At 52.3% G+C, this 17,680-nt stretch overlaps 9 protein-coding genes across 9 annotated transcripts; 5 read left to right on the forward strand and 4 right to left on the reverse strand.

The window, feature by feature from the left end:
* The first annotated feature begins 79 nt into the window (after positions 1-79).
* On the forward strand, positions 80-2,383 carry HMPREF1120_04712 (uncharacterized protein). The gene has a single exon (XM_009158850.1). It carries the CDS (start codon positions 595-597, stop codon positions 1,630-1,632), a length of 1,038 nt encoding a protein of 345 aa, XP_009157098.1. The 5' UTR covers positions 80-594; the 3' UTR covers positions 1,633-2,383.
* Positions 2,131-5,667, reverse strand: HMPREF1120_04713 (uncharacterized protein). Its single transcript, XM_009158851.1, has one exon. It carries the CDS (start codon positions 3,579-3,581, stop codon positions 3,165-3,167), a length of 417 nt encoding a protein of 138 aa, XP_009157099.1. The 5' UTR covers positions 3,582-5,667; the 3' UTR covers positions 2,131-3,164.
* HMPREF1120_04714 (uncharacterized protein) lies at positions 4,469-4,856 on the forward strand (the record flags this gene model as incomplete). The annotated part of the gene is made up of 2 exons (XM_009158852.1): positions 4,469-4,702; positions 4,752-4,856. The coding sequence occupies 2 exons, from the start codon at positions 4,469-4,471 to the stop codon at positions 4,854-4,856; spliced, it is 339 nt and encodes a 112-aa protein (XP_009157100.1).
* On the forward strand, positions 5,526-7,797 carry HMPREF1120_04715 (uncharacterized protein). The gene is made up of 2 exons (XM_009158853.1): positions 5,526-5,621; positions 5,749-7,797. The coding sequence occupies exon 2, from the start codon at positions 6,036-6,038 to the stop codon at positions 6,636-6,638; it is 603 nt and encodes a 200-aa protein (XP_009157101.1). The 5' UTR covers positions 5,526-5,621; positions 5,749-6,035; the 3' UTR covers positions 6,639-7,797.
* Positions 6,629-8,993, reverse strand: HMPREF1120_04716 (uncharacterized protein). The gene is made up of 7 exons (XM_009158854.1): positions 8,795-8,993; positions 7,699-8,708; positions 7,489-7,649; positions 7,354-7,434; positions 7,184-7,307; positions 7,007-7,135; positions 6,629-6,934 (listed from the first exon to the last, which is right to left on the reverse strand). The coding sequence occupies exons 2-7, from the start codon at positions 8,434-8,436 to the stop codon at positions 6,767-6,769; spliced, it is 1,401 nt and encodes a 466-aa protein (XP_009157102.1). The 5' UTR covers positions 8,437-8,708; positions 8,795-8,993; the 3' UTR covers positions 6,629-6,766.
* Positions 8,685-12,121, forward strand: HMPREF1120_04717 (uncharacterized protein). The gene has a single exon (XM_009158855.1). It carries the CDS (start codon positions 9,135-9,137, stop codon positions 11,832-11,834), a length of 2,700 nt encoding a protein of 899 aa, XP_009157103.1. The 5' UTR covers positions 8,685-9,134; the 3' UTR covers positions 11,835-12,121.
* Positions 11,813-14,521, reverse strand: HMPREF1120_04718 (uncharacterized protein). The gene is made up of 4 exons (XM_009158856.1): positions 14,310-14,521; positions 14,022-14,247; positions 13,751-13,970; positions 11,813-13,696 (listed from the first exon to the last, which is right to left on the reverse strand). Exons 2-4 carry the CDS (start codon positions 14,167-14,169, stop codon positions 12,292-12,294), a joined length of 1,773 nt encoding a protein of 590 aa, XP_009157104.1. The 5' UTR covers positions 14,170-14,247; positions 14,310-14,521; the 3' UTR covers positions 11,813-12,291.
* A 102-nt stretch (positions 14,522-14,623) lies between these two features.
* On the forward strand, positions 14,624-17,185 carry HMPREF1120_04719 (uncharacterized protein). Its single transcript, XM_009158857.1, has 2 exons — positions 14,624-14,889; positions 14,939-17,185. The coding sequence occupies exons 1-2, from the start codon at positions 14,731-14,733 to the stop codon at positions 15,701-15,703; spliced, it is 924 nt and encodes a 307-aa protein (XP_009157105.1). The 5' UTR covers positions 14,624-14,730; the 3' UTR covers positions 15,704-17,185.
* Positions 15,715-17,589, reverse strand: HMPREF1120_04720 (alcohol dehydrogenase). Its single transcript, XM_009158858.1, has one exon. The coding sequence runs from the start codon at positions 16,939-16,941 to the stop codon at positions 15,778-15,780; it is 1,164 nt and encodes a 387-aa protein (XP_009157106.1). The 5' UTR covers positions 16,942-17,589; the 3' UTR covers positions 15,715-15,777.
* Positions 17,590-17,680: the final 91 nt, after the last annotated feature.

Below are 17,680 nucleotides of genomic sequence, written 5' to 3' on the forward strand. Positions count from 1 at the left end.
GTTTCCGGCCAGTGGGATATTTTTCCCCCGGGTGGAGGCGCAGGCGCAGGCGTAGGCGCAGGCACTCTGTCAGTTGTTACTGGTTGATAGCTGGGCACCAGTCTATACGTGCCTAGGTTCGCAAGATTGACTGAAAGTGTGCTGCTCTTCCTCACCACTTCCGTCACTCACTCGTTCATTCCCAGACCCTTCTTCTTCTCAACCAGACCTAAGATACACACTAAACCACACTCCTTCAGCTTCTCTTTCTAGCTTCGACCTTCGACTTCTTCTTTTCTATCCTGCTTGTCCCCTCCTTCATACAAGCAGACGTTGAAAGACCATTGTTGTCCACTTGATCCAGTTTTCCCCTTCGTCAAAGAATTAATCTGTCCCACTTCCACTATCCGCCCTCCTTAATTTCCCACCAGCCCGCAAGTCCTCATCCGGGTTCGGAACTTTCGACCACAATATCAACCCTAGAGTGTGCTCCTTGCGACTGCGACAAACAACACGGAGAGAACAACAAAACAAGGGATCTGGGGGTGCCGCCTGTAACTCGGCATCACCAAACAGCAGTTGCAGGAGCACGGCCACCCGCCACACTTTGTCAACATGCGGCGCAGCCTGTTAATCTTTTTACTTTTTACGATCGTCCTGGTCACCCTCCTCTTACACTCGGTCTCGACACTGCTTTCCTTGCTCATTGAGGATGCCTCTGGTGATGCGATCCACCGGGCCGAACTCCCTGAGCCCAACTCGACCTTACTTGAATCGCGTCCTCAGTTAATCCCCAAGATCATTCACCAGACCTACATCAACGAGTCGATCCCTGCCCACTGGAAACCTGCCCAACAGTCATGCATCAAGTTGCACCCGGACTACGAATATATTCTGTGGACGGATGAAAAATCGGTGGACTTCATCGCAAAAGAGTACCCGTGGTTTTTGCCCACTTTCACCGGATATCGACATAACATTCAACGAGCCGACGCCATCAGGTATTTTGTGTTGGCCCACTATGGCGGCATCTATATTGACCTGGACGACGGGTGCCAACGAAAGCTCGACCCTCTTCTTTCTTACACGGCATGGCTTCGTCGCACCGTTCCTACCGGTATTAGCAACGATGTCATGGCCGCCATTCCCCAGCATCCATTTTTCCTCCGGGTCATAGAATCGCTTCAGGGCGCTGACAGGTCGTGGGTGCTGCCATACATTACTATCATGGCTTCGACCGGGCCCTTGTTCCTCTCGGTGATATGGAAAAAGTGGATGGGCGAGCACTCCCACCTGGATCAAGAAAACTGGGTCGGGCGAGTCCGAGTCCTCATGCCCGACGAATACAACAATCATCCCTGGAGTTTCTTCAAAACGTACAAGGGCAGTAGCTGGCACGGCAAAGACGCCAAGTTCATTTTCTGGATGGGTAAGAACTGGCTCTTTCTTACCGTCCTGGGATTTGTGTTGGCTGGCATGGTCGGTATGGCCATCTGGTGGTTGTATTCCCGCCTGATCGTCGTCGGTGCCAGAAGACGGGCGGTTGGAAGTCCACGCATCACTGCTTTCCGGATGGTTTCGAGAGTGCCGCTGTTTGGAAAATGGGGTGCTCCCAAACAAAGCTACGAACTTGTCACGCAGCGTGATGCTTGAGTGGGATAGGGCATCGGATGTGATTTTACGCCGACATTTTCCAAAAGCCTTTGCATGGATATGTCCTAAAGGGTCTTGTCTGAAGAAGCTATTGTCATGCAGGGATGCTCTAGCGGTATTCACGGTGGATCTTAGAAAGACAAACAGCATCACTACTATTACTCGTGTCCTGCGTGTTTGCTTTGTTATTTTCAGCGATGGCGTTTACAGGTGGGCATCAGCAACAGCAGTCCTCGGGGAATGTTTTAAGGCCCGGATTTCTGATAAATGGAGAGGCCATCAATTTTTTTTCCTTTTCTGTGCAAGGCTTCCTGTCCGGGCCATCTGGCTGCTCATCGAGGTGCTTGATTCTCTCGGGCACATGATGGCTACGGAGCATACCATACCAGGCACCCTTGCTTGCCAGGCCATGTTTATACACAGTGTCTACCTATCAGCTAGGTACTTGCCTCACTTATCTATTGTAATAAGAGCGGAATTGGGTGGGCCGGAAATGAACAAGGCAACAACTTTTTGTATTGAATCAAACTAGCTATCTACCTAGGTACTTATCTTCCTGCCTTTCTTACTTTCTCCGTGCATTGCACCCAGCAAAGGAAAGACGAGACCAGCGGGGCGGGATAAGAGAGCCGTGACGAGACCCAGTTAATCGATTGTCTTCTTGATACTAGCACAGAATAAGCAAACCTGTTAGATGCTTTTTCCTGCCGAACCACAAGGAAATGTGCAACGAAGCAGAAGTTGATATCGATCATCGTCCCATCGTGCTTACCTCCTTTTCTCTGTTTTCCGCCTTCATCAGGTGTCAAGTCAGGAGAGGACACAGCCCGATAGCAAGCAGAGCACAGCAGATGAAGCATACAATTATTGTTCTACCGCGTGGCCATGCCGAATAACCCATCCCTCTCTCCCTTACTACTTCGCCCAGCTGGACTTGAATAGAGGTGACACGCCGCGCATCTGATCATTGGTCATAGCTCTCCTCGCCTGATAGAGCTGGTGCTGTTCAATCCGAGCGTGATCTTGGTTCCATTGAGATGGAAGGATCGGCCTTGCATTGACCTGATGGACTCCTTAAGATCTTTCTGAATAGTCGTGAGTTGAGGCAAGCGAGCGGGGGCATGCTTCAAATCGGACGCCGTGGTATAGTCTGGTGAGGCGAGGTAAATTCATGTCGTGTCATTGCGGCAAGCTCAGTGGCCTAAGGGCAGTTTTCTCGAAGGACGCGCCAGGTCTTTCAGTCTTTTGGTGAAAATTGTTGTGTATGCTGAGTAGGAAGCATGGCTACCATCCAACCGACCGGCCGGACCATAGCATATGTACCATATAACAGCGTGGTATGGCACCAGTTTTTGCAAGATATGATATAATCGATAACAGATAATCGGTCTGGCCCTAAGTCCAATCGCTTCTGGGGGTTTCTTTCCACCGGCAGGCCTCAGTTTTGTTTATCGGGCGGACTGACTGACTGTCATTATGTCATCGACCAAGCTTGCTCTTGCTTCGGAGTAATGGGTGTTGTTTTTGTCTTTTCACTTGGTCGTTTCATCGGTTGCGCTGGTAGAAGCCGTCGCCGCCGCTGCTGCTGCCACCGCTTCTTGAGTCCTTGTTCTTTCTTTTTGTTCGGTCATCTCTCTGATCTCCATCTCCTCGCTCCACGCGCGTCGGGACCGTTCCAAAGCCCGGTTTCGCCGTCTCACCGAGTCGTTGTACTCGGTCACCCGCTTCTCTGCAAAGATACACCCGCCCAACAACATGGCACTGATCTGAATGTACACTTTGAACTGCACCGTCAGCCCGCGGTAGATCGGGTTCGTGCGGTTCAGCAGGAAATGCGTGATCAGCGAAATGGTCCCGAACCGCAACGCTCCAGAGGCGAATCCGTTCGCCGCCAGTGAAGTCAGGTGTTCGGGAGGGGCGATGTCTTTGATGTGAGATGGTGGAGGCATTGTCGCGGCGAAGCGCCTCAGGGTGGTACTGTAACGAAGACAGGTAGTTGTAGGTGGACTGGAAAAGATGCTGGCTCGCTCTGTTCTCTCAAACTATCTTCGATCTGGGTGGGTGTTTTCGAACAAATGAGAGATTCCTAGGCGTATGAAGGAAGCATGAGAAAACGCTATGTAATGTTTTCTTGCTTGGTTCGAGGTTGTTTCGGGGAAAAAGGTCGGAATCTCACAAGCTATAGTTGTCAATGGTGATGGTCGTGTGAGGTGAGTGAGTGTTGACGCAGTGTCGGGCAATGCTATCGGACCTCCACTCCCCGAAATGCTGCACTGCATTTATTATTACCAGTGCATTGGTCTGCAGCGGCGAATCCGCACCTGGTCTTTGGTCCCCGCCCGTTTACTAGGACCGTGCCTTGCCGCTTTACTGACTTCACTTCGACTCAGCCTTGTTTATACTCACATCCGGGGCCTTGCAGAAGACTCAGTTCGCGGATCTATGTATAGAATGGCAGTTCAACGACGTTACTGATGCCGTGCGGGACGCATGAATACTGTAGACATCATGATGGTTGGGGAGAGTGGTTCATTAGGAGGGTGGTTATTACATCGGTGCCCGACTTTCATCTTCTTCCTTCGATAAGACTAGGCCAGTCGATGCGACATACAGTGTTACTGCGCTGGGGCCGAGGACGGGTGTTTTGGGAATGATGTCAGGCGAAAACGCTCGTGTTGGCGGACTGACCGAGTGGCCTATGTAAGAGTGCCTTTGATCGTTTCTCCTGGATAACCCTTCTTCAGCCCTCCAAGCTTGAGGCGGCCGTAAAGAAGCCCTTCAAAGATCGTCGTCGACACCCAAAAGGACACACAGTATAGCCATTCCACCAAACACCATGCAGCTGATCAATTTCCTCGGCGTTGCGACCTTGTTGGCCCCCGTGGCCCTATCGACTTGCGGCGAATGGGACGTCCGCATCTACCAAGGCGACGTCTGCGGCAGCCAGGGGGAAACCGCGAACCATGTCTATATGGGCGACCAACCGCGAGGCTGTGAATCCCTTGACGGATACTCCGTCGAAAATGACAGTATCGGCATCGGCGGTGGTTTACGGCTGGACAGTCACAATGTATGACAATGGCGACTGCACTTGCAGCAATTCCCTCACATGTCTGAAGCAAGTCGATGTCGCCAGTGATGGAACCATCAAGTGCGACGACTTGAGTTACTGGCACAGCTTCTCGGTGGAAGGCGTCTCTTCAACCGGTTGTGGAGGAGCATAATGAGGCCAGGGGCTCAGGAAAGACGTGGCCACCAGAGGGAAGGGGAGCCAAGGGCACGTTGGCCCAGCAAAGGCATGGGCGACCATACTGGAGCACTGGACAACGCTTCTCAAGCCATTAGGCGGCCAGCCTGTTCCTGTCAATTTTGTTTGCCTGGAATTGGGGAAGCCGGTGTTGGTAGTCGCTCCTTTAGCTCGGTGTCGTTAAGGATCATTCAAGACGCTTACCCATACCGTCCTGCTTCACTTGAGCTGCTCGTATCCCGTAATGCACCATCATCACAAGTTGGTCACCTCAAGTTGCGTAGCGGCATAGACACAGAGGTCCATGCGATTGAAAAGTGTAAGCAAGCTGGCCGTGTACGGATGGGCTCACACGTGGGCGCTGGTTGGCAGTAGGCAGGCGCCTGCTCATGTGAGAGGGTCATCTTGAAACATTGCAAGAAGCATTTCCAACATCTTTAGACTGAATACTGATAGTGAATAAGTTGTATACCTGGCACGACCTGGTGGATGCAGTAATTCCATGCGATAATAGCCGAAAGCGGGCACGGATGTTGGGCCTTTCGAATATATGAAACAGCACACCTTGGTACCTAGGGGCCCATGTTGTAGGAACCTTCAAAGACTCCGGCCTAGCCAGGCCGAGCTCAGGATTGCAGAGCCACAGCTCAGAATGGCCTAGGACGACCCGGGTCAAAAAGCGAGATACCTAGTAGGTACCCAGGTTTGGAAACGGAAAATGGACTTCAGAGAGGTCAAAAAGGTAAGCCTCATGGCTGAGTACAATGTTGTATAACGGCACCGACGCGCGAAGCTTGAAAGTGGTGACGTCCCGCGGCGGCCGAAATCAAAACACGTGCGCAATACGACTCTAATACTAAGACTTCCAGGTTCCAGAAATTTTCCCTTTTTCGAGCCGGTTGATCTTCGGCATAACTTTTCTTGCGGCACTGCACTGCCAGTGCATCTCTACATTGTGCAGCCTGGGGTTCATACCTACTCAGGTACTGAGGCACGAGCGAATATGATGCCTGATAACAACGACAAGTCAATACCGCGACAGCAAAGGTAACTTCGAGGATCTGACTTCGTGTTGGCTACCTGACTGTTTTTACGGCCTGTCAAAAATATCTCTCCAAGTACTAGATCCAATACCACAGTCCATCCACCGTTCGCAATGGCGCCCAAACCGCCCTCCAATGCCAAAACGACCAACAAGAACCTCAAGGCCAGGAAATCCGCCACTTCAGGCTCGTCGGCCGCCTCGAAATCCAAAATCGGCAAACGGCCGCCTCCGAAACAGGTCAAGACGAAACCGGGCGTGCACTCGCAAACTGCTACCGGGACCTCTTCCTCCTCGGCCGCAAAGTCGTCGAAACGGAAACAAAAGACATACACGGACAAAGAACTCAACCTACCGGCGTTGAACATGATTACGCCCGTGGGCGTGCAGAAGCCGCGCGGCAAGAAAAAGGGCAAAGTCTTTGTCGACGACAAGGAGAGTATGATGACCATCTTGGCCATGGTGAATGCCGAGAAGGAAGGGCAAATAGAGAGCAAGATGATCAAGGCCAGGCAGCTAGAGGAGATCAGAGAGGCTAGGCGCAGGGAGATGGAAAAGAAAAAGGAGAAGAAACAGGCCGAGTTGGAAGAGGTGAAAAAAGAAATAAAAAAGGGGAAGACGAAGAACAATGATAAACAGCCATCAGATTCTACCACTGTTGATAGTGGCGGATCAAAGAATGCGACGAAGCAGAAGAAACGAGTGTCTTTTGCGTGAGAAGGACCATGGTGTTTCAATTCTGGTCTTTGGATTTTATCTATATCGGGAGTCTCCCGTTCAAACAGACCATGCTGGCCATGGCCTGTTTCATCTGACCTGTCGCATCTGGTCACTCTAATCTTGGTCTATTGCCCGGGCACATGCATCTTCCTCCGCATAGGGTCAAAGACTGGCTTCAAGGGCTCTCGCTCCGACCGAGATATTTGACCCTTCAGCTGTTCAGTGTCTTCCTCCGTTCGAGAGATCGCATCTAGGTCGATCTCCCGGGCCATCTTCTGGAAGAACGGGGTTGTCTAGCGGTTGTCATATGTCAGTCGAGATGATGCTACCGACACGACTATGTGCTTTTTGAGCTGCAAACTTACCACTCTGGTAAACCATCTTTTGCTACCGAGCTCGAACCAGCTGAGATGTCCACCGCCCGGTGTGGTACAGAGAACACCATAGGGGGTCTGTTGCACCTCCTGGCGTGGAAGAGCCTCACTTGCGGTCACCTTCTAGGGTCAGCGATGGAACTCAACCAAACTGTTCAGGCTACCTACTGGGTCGTCTTCTGCGTGAATGGCAAGAAAAGGGATTCTGATCGCGAGCGCCGAGTCGATCGAGGAGGCATCACGGTAGTATGCTCCTTCAGTGGGATAGCCCCAGGTCGGCCCTTGCACGTTTCTGCGTGGATTAACAATGCGAACTCATCGCGCCGTTGGCCACTTACCGATCGAAATCTCGAAGATACTTTCCCTTCCGGACGAGGTCCACGTCAATCTTGGGGTTCTTGGACACTTGCTCAATGTGTCTACAGAAGAACGTGTTACCGTACAACTCTCCAGTGTGGGCTGGGTTATCTCACGTCTCGAATAGTCTCTTCATGCTTTTGCCCATGGTTGCGGCATAGACATTTCTGTTGAACCACGGCCTCATCAAAGCCAGGTTACTGGCTTCGAGGTCCCAGGGGTTGGACAGAATAACGGCGGCTTTCAGGGGACAATTGCTCCCTTCCTCACCGAGGTACTACAGAAGTCAGCCATTTATCAAGAAAGGCCAGGACTGGAATGCTCACATTTGTCAGAATATTAGCGCCTAATGAAAATCCGATGCCAAACAGAGGACGGTTGGGAAAGGTTTTTTGCAACCATTTCACTGTTTGTCTAATATCCCATGTTGCGCGTGCATTGTAAAGAACGCTCGAGGTGATCTTGGTCTTGGAACATCCTCGCGAAATGACCACACATGCTTCCCATCCGCCTTCCCCTACCAGAGGCTCCAGGACGTGGCGGAGATACAACTCATGGGATCCCCCACTTAGGCCGTGAAGCATGACAAGCATAGGACGGTTGTCATCGGAAGCAATGTCCTGGAATTCTTCTTCGGTGAAATACGTTGTCCGTTCTGGTAGACTGGGGTCAGACCGATTGTAGGGTGCTGTAACGAAATCGACGGCAAATTGTCCAGTGTAGAGAGGATCCTCGTGGTCGAAAAGCCGCCGCTTATAATAGATTGGCACATTTTCTCGGGTCAAGACTGTCCACATCGTTTGCAGGTGACCATTGAATAGCAGTGGATGGAGTCGACATGGCGGGACGATGGATTTGCACATGTCGGCTAATGAAACCACCCGACCATCCTTCGTCTTCAACCGGAGAGACTTTGTAGAGTGCCAGAACCTTGCATGTCCCATTCCGAAGATCCTGGCGGGTGTCGTTGCCAGAGTAGCCAGCAGAGCTACGCCGACGACGGCCGTAAGAAATGGATGGCTTTGTGCGTGTGCAACCACCAAATCAAGAGTATTCTTTTCCATATTTCTGTCCGCTTCCCACGTCTTCAATACAAGCTCATGCCATTACTGATCAGGGTGCTCGTATTTCTGCCGCTTTGAGCGGAAAATGCAAGGAAGCTATAACGTTCAATTGGACCTCAATTGACTTGTATGGGAGGTCACTCGGCCGGGAGGGCTAGTAATGGGCCGGAGAATATCGTGTGGCGCGCCAATGGCAGGCAAAGGGCAAGGGTCGTTTGTGGATTCGCGTCGACGTCAAAGCGCTTTTGTTGCAACCACTTTCAAGTTGTTTGCTTGCATTCTTAGCATTCGACGACCATCTTGAACTTGTAATGATGTGCCGAACAGGGAGCGGACATGCAGATAGTCAGTGACTCACAGGAACATGTTGCCGACCTGGCCGTTTCGACGTGAGGCGCGTGGTGAAGGGAACTTTCTCCAGAAGCGCTGAGTTGAGGCGACAACATCGACACGTTGTCTGACTGAGGCGCGTGAGGGTGTACAGTATTTCTCTGGTTGATTGATCAGTCTGGTGCAGTTTGGTATACATTGGGAGGAAGAGGCATGCGAGCTTCTCGCTATACGAGGTGATCGGACGCGTCGTTGTTAAATCTTCTACTAAGCAAGAACCGCGCACTGCAAGTGAAGCGACGAAAGTGACTCCAGCACTTGGACATTTGGAGGTTGCCTGCGTTGAGTCTCTGTCGGCCACCGGCACCATGGGTCAAAACAACTACTCTTTCAATACCTTCTATCACAATTTCCCTTCGGCTCAGCAACCTTTCCTATCGCCAACTCCTTCTCAGCCGCGACCTCTGCCTCAGACTCAACCACAGCAGCATCAGCATCAACAGCAGCGTCAACCTCAACCTCAAGCACAGCCTTACCAGACGCAGTCCTATGCACCGCAATACCCACCCAACTACGCTCAATACTACTACAACCAGAATCAGCAGTATCATTCCCAGTTCCAGCAATATCCCCAATCCTTCTACCCGCCACAGCCGCAAAATATCCAATCTACTGGGCGATCTCCTCAACCTGGCATACAGGTTGTCATTCCCGCTCATCCTTATCATTCCTCACCGCGAGAAACCCATCAGCGGCAGACTCAGCCTCCATCTACTAATTACCAAGCCCAGCCTCCTTCGGACTACCACATTCAGCCATATCCTCAATTTCAGGCTCCATCCCAACCCTTCACACAGCCTCCTCCACACAGTCAGCCGCAGCCTTCCGTCCGACGGTCGTCTGGGAACCTCCGGCAGTCCAATGTCTCTGTTGAGATCCCAAGCCCTGGCTTGCCCGTAGCTAGCTCGCGGGTGAAAGTGGAAGAGCCAGCGACCGCGGCGGAAGTAGTTATGGAAGGTGTTGCTCAGCAGAGAACTCTGCAGCAGAGCCAACCCCGTGTGTTGCAGGCCAGAGAGATGGACAAGAAAGCCAAGCGATCGGCTGCGAGCGACAATGAAGCCGCCGCTGCCGCATTGCAGCCAGACTATCCCACTCTTCTGTGCGTCCTTGCTGACGACTACCTCGAGGCAGCTCGCAAACTCACGGCTCTAAGCGAAGAATACTACAGATTAGTTGCCACTGCTTTGGGTTGTCTCGAATCCAACCTCACTAATTTCAAACTTCCTCCATTACAGGAGGCTCAGATCTCATTACGTTATGCTCAAATCCTCTATGAAGAAACGGAGAACTATGACGAAGCCGAGACAAAATTGACGAAATCGATCGACCTCTGTGAACGACACAAATTCGTCGATTTAAAATACGAGATGCATCTTTTGTTATCCAAGGTGCTCTACGAATCCAGACCCAAAGCTGCAATCAGAGAAATAGAACGAATAATTGAGGACATCGAAGCATACCGTCATACTGTATGGCTATATGTCTTTCGATTCCAACATGCCTTGCTTTCGCTAGCATCGTCTAGCCCAGGTGAAGTGCATGGGGCGGTTGTGCAGCTGGAGAAGATTGCATCGCTCGCGCGTCAAAATGGAGATAGCTCTGTTCTCGCCTTTGCTGCACTGCTTGAGGCATTGTTGCACCTATCGAGTCCGGCCCACGATGCGGTCACGGCCACGCAGATGGCCTTGGCACAAGTCCGATCATTGCAAACGAACCCTAACGTCGAGAAAATACCACAAATGACAGTCTTGATGGAATTCATTGATCTGTCGTGCAGCGTTCGGGCTGCTGATGTCGCCCAGATGGAGAAGAAGCGGAAACAGCTGCACACCGTGCTTTATGAATCCATTGATAGCCCTAACTGGCGTGGTGACGGCTTCATACGTGTGCCAGTCTCCAAACGATCTCTAGCCGGCATCCAGCTCCAAGCTGATGGACACATCGTCGAGCGGGATGGAAAGTACTTTTTAACCTTTTCATGGTTGGGAAAGGAAGAAGTCGAGGCTCTGGGATTTCTCTTCAGCGCCGACAGTTGCGCCTTCAAAAATGGGGCTGACGGGGGAAAGGCCGAGAGGTTTGCTCAAAGCGGCCTGTCAGTGCTGCGATCATGGGGTGATACGGTTCCCGTAGCGGGCTATCAACAGTCGCAAGGGACCTACTTGTTCCGTAAACTGCTGGAAGCACAATTCTTGTTCATTCTCTGCTTTATGCAATCCGCGAAAGGTCTCTGGTCAGCGGCAGCCGACACGCTTGCTCAGGCCACCAAAATTTCGGAACAGCTGGGCGACGCGTTTCCTGTCAACATGACCTATTGCCTGCTCTACTTGAAAGCAGCCATCTTACAAGGCACCGGCAACCTGCCAGCTGCGCTCGAAATCTATCAGTCTCCTACATTCAGCTTGGGCTCTTCTCGCCAGTCGCTCGGCCCCGATGCTTCCAAGACCACCACCACCACCACTCAACGAAGACCGGGCTCTACCTACTTCGCAGAATCCGACGTCAGGCGCAACTTTTGTATCCTAGCTGCCATGAACGCGGCGTTCATCGTCCACCACCCTCGCCATCCCCAACATAATCAGCTCAATTACCTGATCAAAAGCCTGGACGCCGCCGTGCAGAACTCCGGGAACAAATACATTCAAGCGCACTACTCGCTGCTCGTCTCCGTACTGTCCACTACCACCTTGACCGTCAAGCAGTACTTACGGAGTGCGATGGAGGCAGCCAAGGCAATTGGTAGCGCGCAGACGACGGCACTCGCGCTGATTTACATGCAGGAGAAGCTGTTCAAAGGCACCGTGGACGAGCAGGGCATGAAGTGCGCGAGGGCAGCGAGCCACCAAGTTAAGCGCTGGGGGGAGCCCATGTGGGCTCATGTCGCTGCCGGCCTGGAGGCGGACTCTCTCGAGGTCAACGGCCATGCCAAAGAAGCTCAAGAGAGACGAGCTGAGGCAGAGTCCGGGTGGGATTCTTTGCCTGAAAAGGTCAGGGCATCCGCGACTGGTTGATTATGGCAAAACAAACCCAACAAATGGTGGTGATCACCGGCGTAGTGTGAGAGAATACAATGGTTTATGTACAATGAAGCGTCAGGGTAGACCATTACAAAGGTTTGCCAACAATTCGCCCAGAAATGGACGAATCAAAATTTACTATTGACTTCTGGTATGTCCCCTATGGAGGGATGAGGGCCGTAGCAGGAGGGTAGGATAGGTTATTCATAGTCATACTCATTCAATTCGGCTGTGTCAATGGTAAAGTGGCTAGACTAACAAACAGTTGCCTGTTCAAGAGGTTGCAGGCTTCATGTTGATGTAGCTCCGAATCCTGCTCTGGGCTTGACGTAACCTTTGAAACAGAAAGAGTATCGAGGGCATGCAAACGCCCTTCATCTGTAACCGGCCGAAATCTTCGGCGTCCGAGTCTTGACTGCTAACAGGCCGGGGAAGTGAACTTCAGAACACCTCAAACACCCATGCTCTCCGGTGTTGGGGGGACGTCACGCAGTGAAAGTTTATCCTTCTTGCGATCACTGTCACGGTCCTTCTTTCCACCACTTAGAAGCTCCTTCCAGACACTTTCGTCGATAGGTGATACACCGCGCGGGGCGTCTTTTTGCTTCTGCTTTTGCACAACATTTTCAGTGTTCAAGGAGCGGTCGATTTCTTGCTCCAACCGGTCTAGGATAGACTGGCCGCCGGAAAGCTTGACGCCTCCTTCAGGTGCTGAATAAGTCTCGTGGTTGGGAGAGAACGCCCCATTGGGTTCCTCAAACTGCGGCGAGCTTAACCACAGGCCAGAAGTGTCCGGTTGACCGACACTCGGGGTTGGACTGAGCGGTTCCTGTTGCGACGATTCAAGTTGTTGCTCCTGAATGCTGCGATGGGTTTTCTGGTCCACTGTTTCGTCAACGACCCCGGGAGCCTGTCGTTTGCCGGACTGCCATTCTCGAATCAGTCTTGACACGTCGACCTGCCACTTCAATTCCTCCAGCTTCTGCTGCAACGACTCGAGGATGGCTTGCTCTTTCAGCTGCCAGTCACGGAGAGCGGGGCCACCTTCTTTCGGAGCGTTGTTCTCAAACTCGGGAACTTGGAGTAGATTGTGTGGCTGAGCAAGCGCTTTCAAGTGGCTGTCGTCCACGAGGATGGTGTTGCTCTGGTCCCACTTGCGGCCGGGTTCGGCTTTGGATTGGATGTCTTTATCGGCCCAGATCTTGTGCAGTCTCTTGTACACTTGGACCTTGTTGTTGTATTGTGCCTTGCTCAAGTCCAGCTTGTCTCGTGCCCAGACTCCTGCCATCAGCTGCCGCTGCTTGGGATGGATGAGATTGTTTACCATGGGCAGCGCATTCTCTGGTCGAGTCGAAGAATAGATCATGACAACGTGATGCTCGAAAAGATAGTCAAGCAGTTGTGTCACGCCTGGTCTGATCTTGAACTTTTTCGGGTCACTTCGCCGGTTTGGCCGGACTAGCAACGTGCCGTTGAGGTCGAGAATCACCAAAAGCTTCTGTGGAGTGGCTCTGCGTGCGGGCGGGAGTCCGGCCTTTCGCATGTACTCGGCACTAGGCTTTGGCGGAGGTGGAGATTGGTCCTCCGGGGTGGCTGTACGTGTACGACTGCGCCGAGACGCGACATTCCGTACTGGTAGAGATGTAGTCGATAGAGAAGGTGCAGGCGCATCAGGAGCTTCCACTGAAGGAAGTGGTCTGTGTGCGAGTGCGGCTGCTGCTCCTGTGCTGTATGGTGCTATCTGTTCAATCCGTCGCTGACGCAAGGAGTATCGCTTGTTCTGCTGAGACGCGTTCCTATTTACTGCCAGCTGTGCCTGTTGTACAACCTGCCTCTCATAGCTTCCATCGGAGAACCTGTGTTGTTTGTCAACTCGATATGTGGGATACCGAGCGTAGTCATGTACTGACCTCAGTGCCTGATATGGTGCGTAGTACGAAGGTGGAGCCTGTAGAGTCTGCGAAGGCTGGTACGCAGGAATAGCAGGGTTCGTAGTCAGTTGGCTCTGGCGGTGAGTGGGCTGCGGCTGATATTCAGGCATGGCCTGGCGGTACGTCGTCTGGAATCCTTGCGGATCTGTGGCTGTCTGGAGATTGCCTGCGTCGGCTCTGTACGATCTCCACGAGTCCACTAGTTTGTAAATGTCAATTCTATCCTGAGCAAAAGAACCATAACCTTCACCTTGTCGGCTCTCCATGGCATAATCTGGTAGCGAGCGCTCCGTAGCGGTTCCCTGGCGATCAGGATATCGAGGTGCGTACTGGGGGTTCTGTTGATCACCCGGCTGGGCTGCCGAAGAATATGCTCTATCCGCCTTGCCTCGACCCATGGCTGACTGAAGGCTGGGGTAGAGAGTTGATTGAGGCAGACGAAGAGAAGTAAAAGATGCAGGAGATTTGTACTGCCACTGAGAAAAGTGTTAGTTGTGAAGTGAGAAAAGCGTGAAGGTTGCGGGCGGGCAAGTCAAACTTTTGATAGATCTCTGCGACAGAGGCGGAGAACTGCCTCACATGGCACGCCGTATCTCTCCAGCGTAGCAAAGGGATCTGGGCGCGAGAAAGAGGTGTATGTTCAGATTCTGCAGCGTTGATTACGCGACTGCGAAGCAAACACTGCGAAACCACCTAGAGATAGATGTGAACTGGGACTGGAAGCGCAGGGCAAAAAGTGAGTGAGCGGACGCCTGCGCAGTGTCCGTTTCTTTTAGGCATAGCGTGGATCTCAACCTTAAGTGCATTAGACTCGCCGATCTCCCGCCATCGCTCGCCGCTTTTGCAAAAAAGTTCAAGTTGGATGTCTCTACTACTACCAAATTACACCTAGGACTGATCCTCACTTTTTCAAGGGCTTATCCTACTTCTACCCAGTTTATCTGTCTCTCAACAGCGCAATGGCTTACAGCAGCGTCCTAGATCGACCGATCCAATTGAGACATGACGATGACGACGACGAAGAGGCAGAATTGGTTTCTTCCGACCAAGATATAAGCGACAGTGATCAATCACAAGAGAGCGAATCCGCTGAAAGCGACTCGCAATCCGAGCACGAGGTACTATTCCTGGACTCTCGTGTCTATCGTTCGCGCTGACACTTCATAGGATGCCGAAGATCCCAGCTCGTCAGAAGAAGATGTCGACTTAAACAACATCAGCTTCGGTGCGCTAGCGAAAGCGCAGGAGACCTTTAAGCCCAAGGAAAGAAAACGCAAATTGGGCGAAGCGCTTGAGCAGGCGGGAACGAACAAAGAGAAGGTCAATGAGGAGAACACATTCAGCACTCGTCGACGCGCCAAGGAGCCTCGCATCGATGCGCCGAAGCGAACATCGAAACATGCACCGGCTGTAGAGTCGGCTCGGAAACCTGTTTCCAGAAAAAGAACAATTTTCGAGCCACCGCCTACAGAAAAGTTCCGAGATCCCCGCTTCGATCCTGCCGTCATGTCGGCGAACCGGGACAGAAACGCCGTGGAGAAGGCCAACAAGAACTACTCTTTCCTCACGACCTATCAAGCCGCGGAAATCCTCGAACTGAAAAACCAGATCAAGAAGACTAAAGATCCTGAAGTGGTTGCCGACCTGAAGCGACAAGTCATGTCGATCGAGTCGAAGCTGAGGAACGCCGAAGCTAGACAACGCGAGAACGAAATACGAAGAAAACACAAGCAGCAAGAGAAGGAAGCCTTACGGACGGGACAAAAGGCCAAACCATATTACTTGAAGGAGGCGGATGTGAAGAAATTGGCCAAGCAGGAGAGACTGGAGAGTATGAGCAAGCGGGCGCGTGAAAAGGCCGAAAAGAGACGGCAGAAGAGAGAAAAGGGGAAAGATGCGAAAGATATGCCTCGCGTAAGACGAGAAGGATGAAGCCAGGAGAATGGCAAGGAAGAAGGGAACTAGCCATACAAATCTATCGGCAGCGGCCATCAAATCATCGATGGTCATGGCTGCATAGTCATATCGACAACAAGTTTCCCGCCTACTCCACGATGATAATCGTCGACCAAGTCGTTGAGTCTTTCCAAAGGATAGGTCCTGATCTTGGCTCTGACACCATTCTTCGCAGCAAAGTCCACCATGGCTTGCAACTGATGGTTGCGTCCTGTCAAGACACCCAGCAGTTTGATATGTCGAAAGACCAGATCACCGGGCTTAAACCGCCAGCCATCCTTGGGGAAACTGACACAGACGCATGTGCCGTGATTCCTGATGATGGCCATGCCAAAATCAAAGGCGGCCTGCGACTCTGGCAGGATAAGGGAAGCATCACACCCTTTCTCTCCTTCGCGGCCTGGACTTGCCTCTCCGAAGACACGTCTTTTGACGTTCTCGACCGTCTCCTTCAACGCATCTACGGGGGTGACATTTTGACCGTCTTCACCCAATCCCTCAATCACCTCTTTCAACATGCCCATCGCAGGCGTCGTGTCGACCGCGAGAACATGCCAACCCAATTTCGCGGCAAATTGCACCCCCAGGTGTCCCAGCCCGCCTCCAGCCCCGAGGATTGCAATGGATTTACGTTTCCCGTCGCCTCCACCATGCGCTCCATTTTGAAGATCCGAAGCAGTGACATCGACTCCCGCCGTCTCTAGTGCATTCCACACAGTGACACCAGCACACATCAGCGGCGCGACATCGACAGGCCGCATGGACGCTTCAGGCACGCGTGCAACCTGCCTGATGTCCACCAGACAACACTCCTGAAACCCACCGTCACGAGACAAGCCTAGGTTGCCCGCCCGGGGACACCAGACACCATACCCAGGCTCATCACCCCCGTTGTCCGTACACTCGGCGCACTCTCCACAGCAGCTGAATGCACGACCGGGAACACCCACCAGCTGATATAGTGTGATCCCTTTTGCTTTGCCGAACCTTTCGGCCTTGTCACCCATGGCTATCACGACGCCGGCGAACTCGTGGGATCCCACGCGGGGGAGGTCCTGTTGCATCGCGCCACAGGCGAATACCGCATCGGTATGGCAGTAGGATGCGGCTTCCACGCGGACCAGCATTTCGTAGCCTTCCGGTGCGCGTGGGAGTGGGAAGTCGGTCCGGAATGTGTAAGGTTGGTTGAACGCTTCGAGTACTTGAGCCCGCATTTTAACCTGTGATGATGATGATGATCCTTGAACTTCTTGTTGCTGCAAGATCGTTGATAGAGGCGAGAACTGCGCCGGTGGCACTTTCGTGGATGGTGGCGGTGATAGTGGTAGCGGTGCAAGAGATCCTGTTCCGCAGACCAAGCAACGTCGTCCTCCTAGACTCGTAGTCGTTTTTGGCGATGGTGGTAGTAGTAGCGCGTGTCCTACTAGTAGCCGTCGTAATGCCAGTTTTAGAAGGATATCGCGCTTCCTTTCCTCCTTGCCTTCTTTCTTGATGCGGTTGCTGCTGCCCTCGAGTCTTCTTGAACTGACAATCCCCCGGCTTCTGATTTCCCAGATAGCGATTCAACTCTGGCTGCTTTTAATATACCTACAGTGTCTGCTTTATGAGGATCGAGGCGAACTGCACCGAATTGATATGGATTGATTCGAATTGAGTCGAACGGGGTTCGTCTTTCCCAAGTCTGTGTCAGAGTTATGGTCTTTTACATGTGCCTAGTACTCAGCTCCTCATGCGTTTTCGATCACAAGTAATTAGATAGACGACCGCCTTGTGGGATAGTAGTGAATCAAGCAGGTGAGTTTTTGTTGCTGCTATATATTTCCCCAATCACCGGCCCCTCTGGCCCCAATACGAGAATGGCTGAGCCCGAGTCTTTCTCTTTTCCTCCGCTCCAGTGCTCCACAGAACCATGTGCAGTGTGAGTGGGTGGGTTGTTCAGCCTCGTTGTGGGGT

The sequence above is a fragment of the Exophiala dermatitidis genome (genome assembly GCF_000230625.1).
Source record: "Exophiala dermatitidis NIH/UT8656 unplaced genomic scaffold supercont1.4, whole genome shotgun sequence".
In the NCBI taxonomy this organism is placed as follows: domain Eukaryota; kingdom Fungi; phylum Ascomycota; class Eurotiomycetes; order Chaetothyriales; family Herpotrichiellaceae; genus Exophiala; species Exophiala dermatitidis.

Bases quoted from the DNA above. Each gene is read 5' to 3' on its own strand.
- HMPREF1120_04719 (XM_009158857.1), top strand. From the start codon at position 14,731: ATGGCTTACAGCAGCGTCCTAGATCGACCGATCCAATTGAGACATGAC. The intron at 14,890-14,938 runs GTACTATTCCTG...GACACTTCATAG, and splicing joins ACTCGCAATCCGAGCACGAG to GATGCCGAAGATCCCAGCTC.
- HMPREF1120_04718 (XM_009158856.1), bottom strand. From the start codon at position 14,169: ATGGGTCGAGGCAAGGCGGATAGAGCATATTCTTCGGCAGCCCAGCCG. The intron at 13,971-14,021 runs GTGAAGGTTATG...TTTACAAACTAG, and splicing joins TGCCATGGAGAGCCGACAAG to TGGACTCGTGGAGATCGTAC. The intron at 13,697-13,750 runs GTCAGTACATGA...CAAACAACACAG, and splicing joins GCACCATATCAGGCACTGAG to GTTCTCCGATGGAAGCTATG.
- HMPREF1120_04715 (XM_009158853.1), top strand. From the start codon at position 6,036: ATGGCGCCCAAACCGCCCTCCAATGCCAAAACGACCAACAAGAACCTC.
- HMPREF1120_04717 (XM_009158855.1), top strand. From the start codon at position 9,135: ATGGGTCAAAACAACTACTCTTTCAATACCTTCTATCACAATTTCCCT.
- HMPREF1120_04712 (XM_009158850.1), top strand. From the start codon at position 595: ATGCGGCGCAGCCTGTTAATCTTTTTACTTTTTACGATCGTCCTGGTC.
- HMPREF1120_04713 (XM_009158851.1), bottom strand. From the start codon at position 3,581: ATGCCTCCACCATCTCACATCAAAGACATCGCCCCTCCCGAACACCTG.
- HMPREF1120_04716 (XM_009158854.1), bottom strand. From the start codon at position 8,436: ATGGAAAAGAATACTCTTGATTTGGTGGTTGCACACGCACAAAGCCAT. The intron at 7,435-7,488 runs GTGAGATAACCC...GTTCTTCTGTAG, and splicing joins ATGAAGAGACTATTCGAGAC to ACACATTGAGCAAGTGTCCA. The intron at 7,136-7,183 runs GTAGGTAGCCTG...TGACCCTAGAAG, and splicing joins TTCACGCAGAAGACGACCCA to GTGACCGCAAGTGAGGCTCT.
- HMPREF1120_04720 (XM_009158858.1), bottom strand. From the start codon at position 16,941: ATGCGGGCTCAAGTACTCGAAGCGTTCAACCAACCTTACACATTCCGG.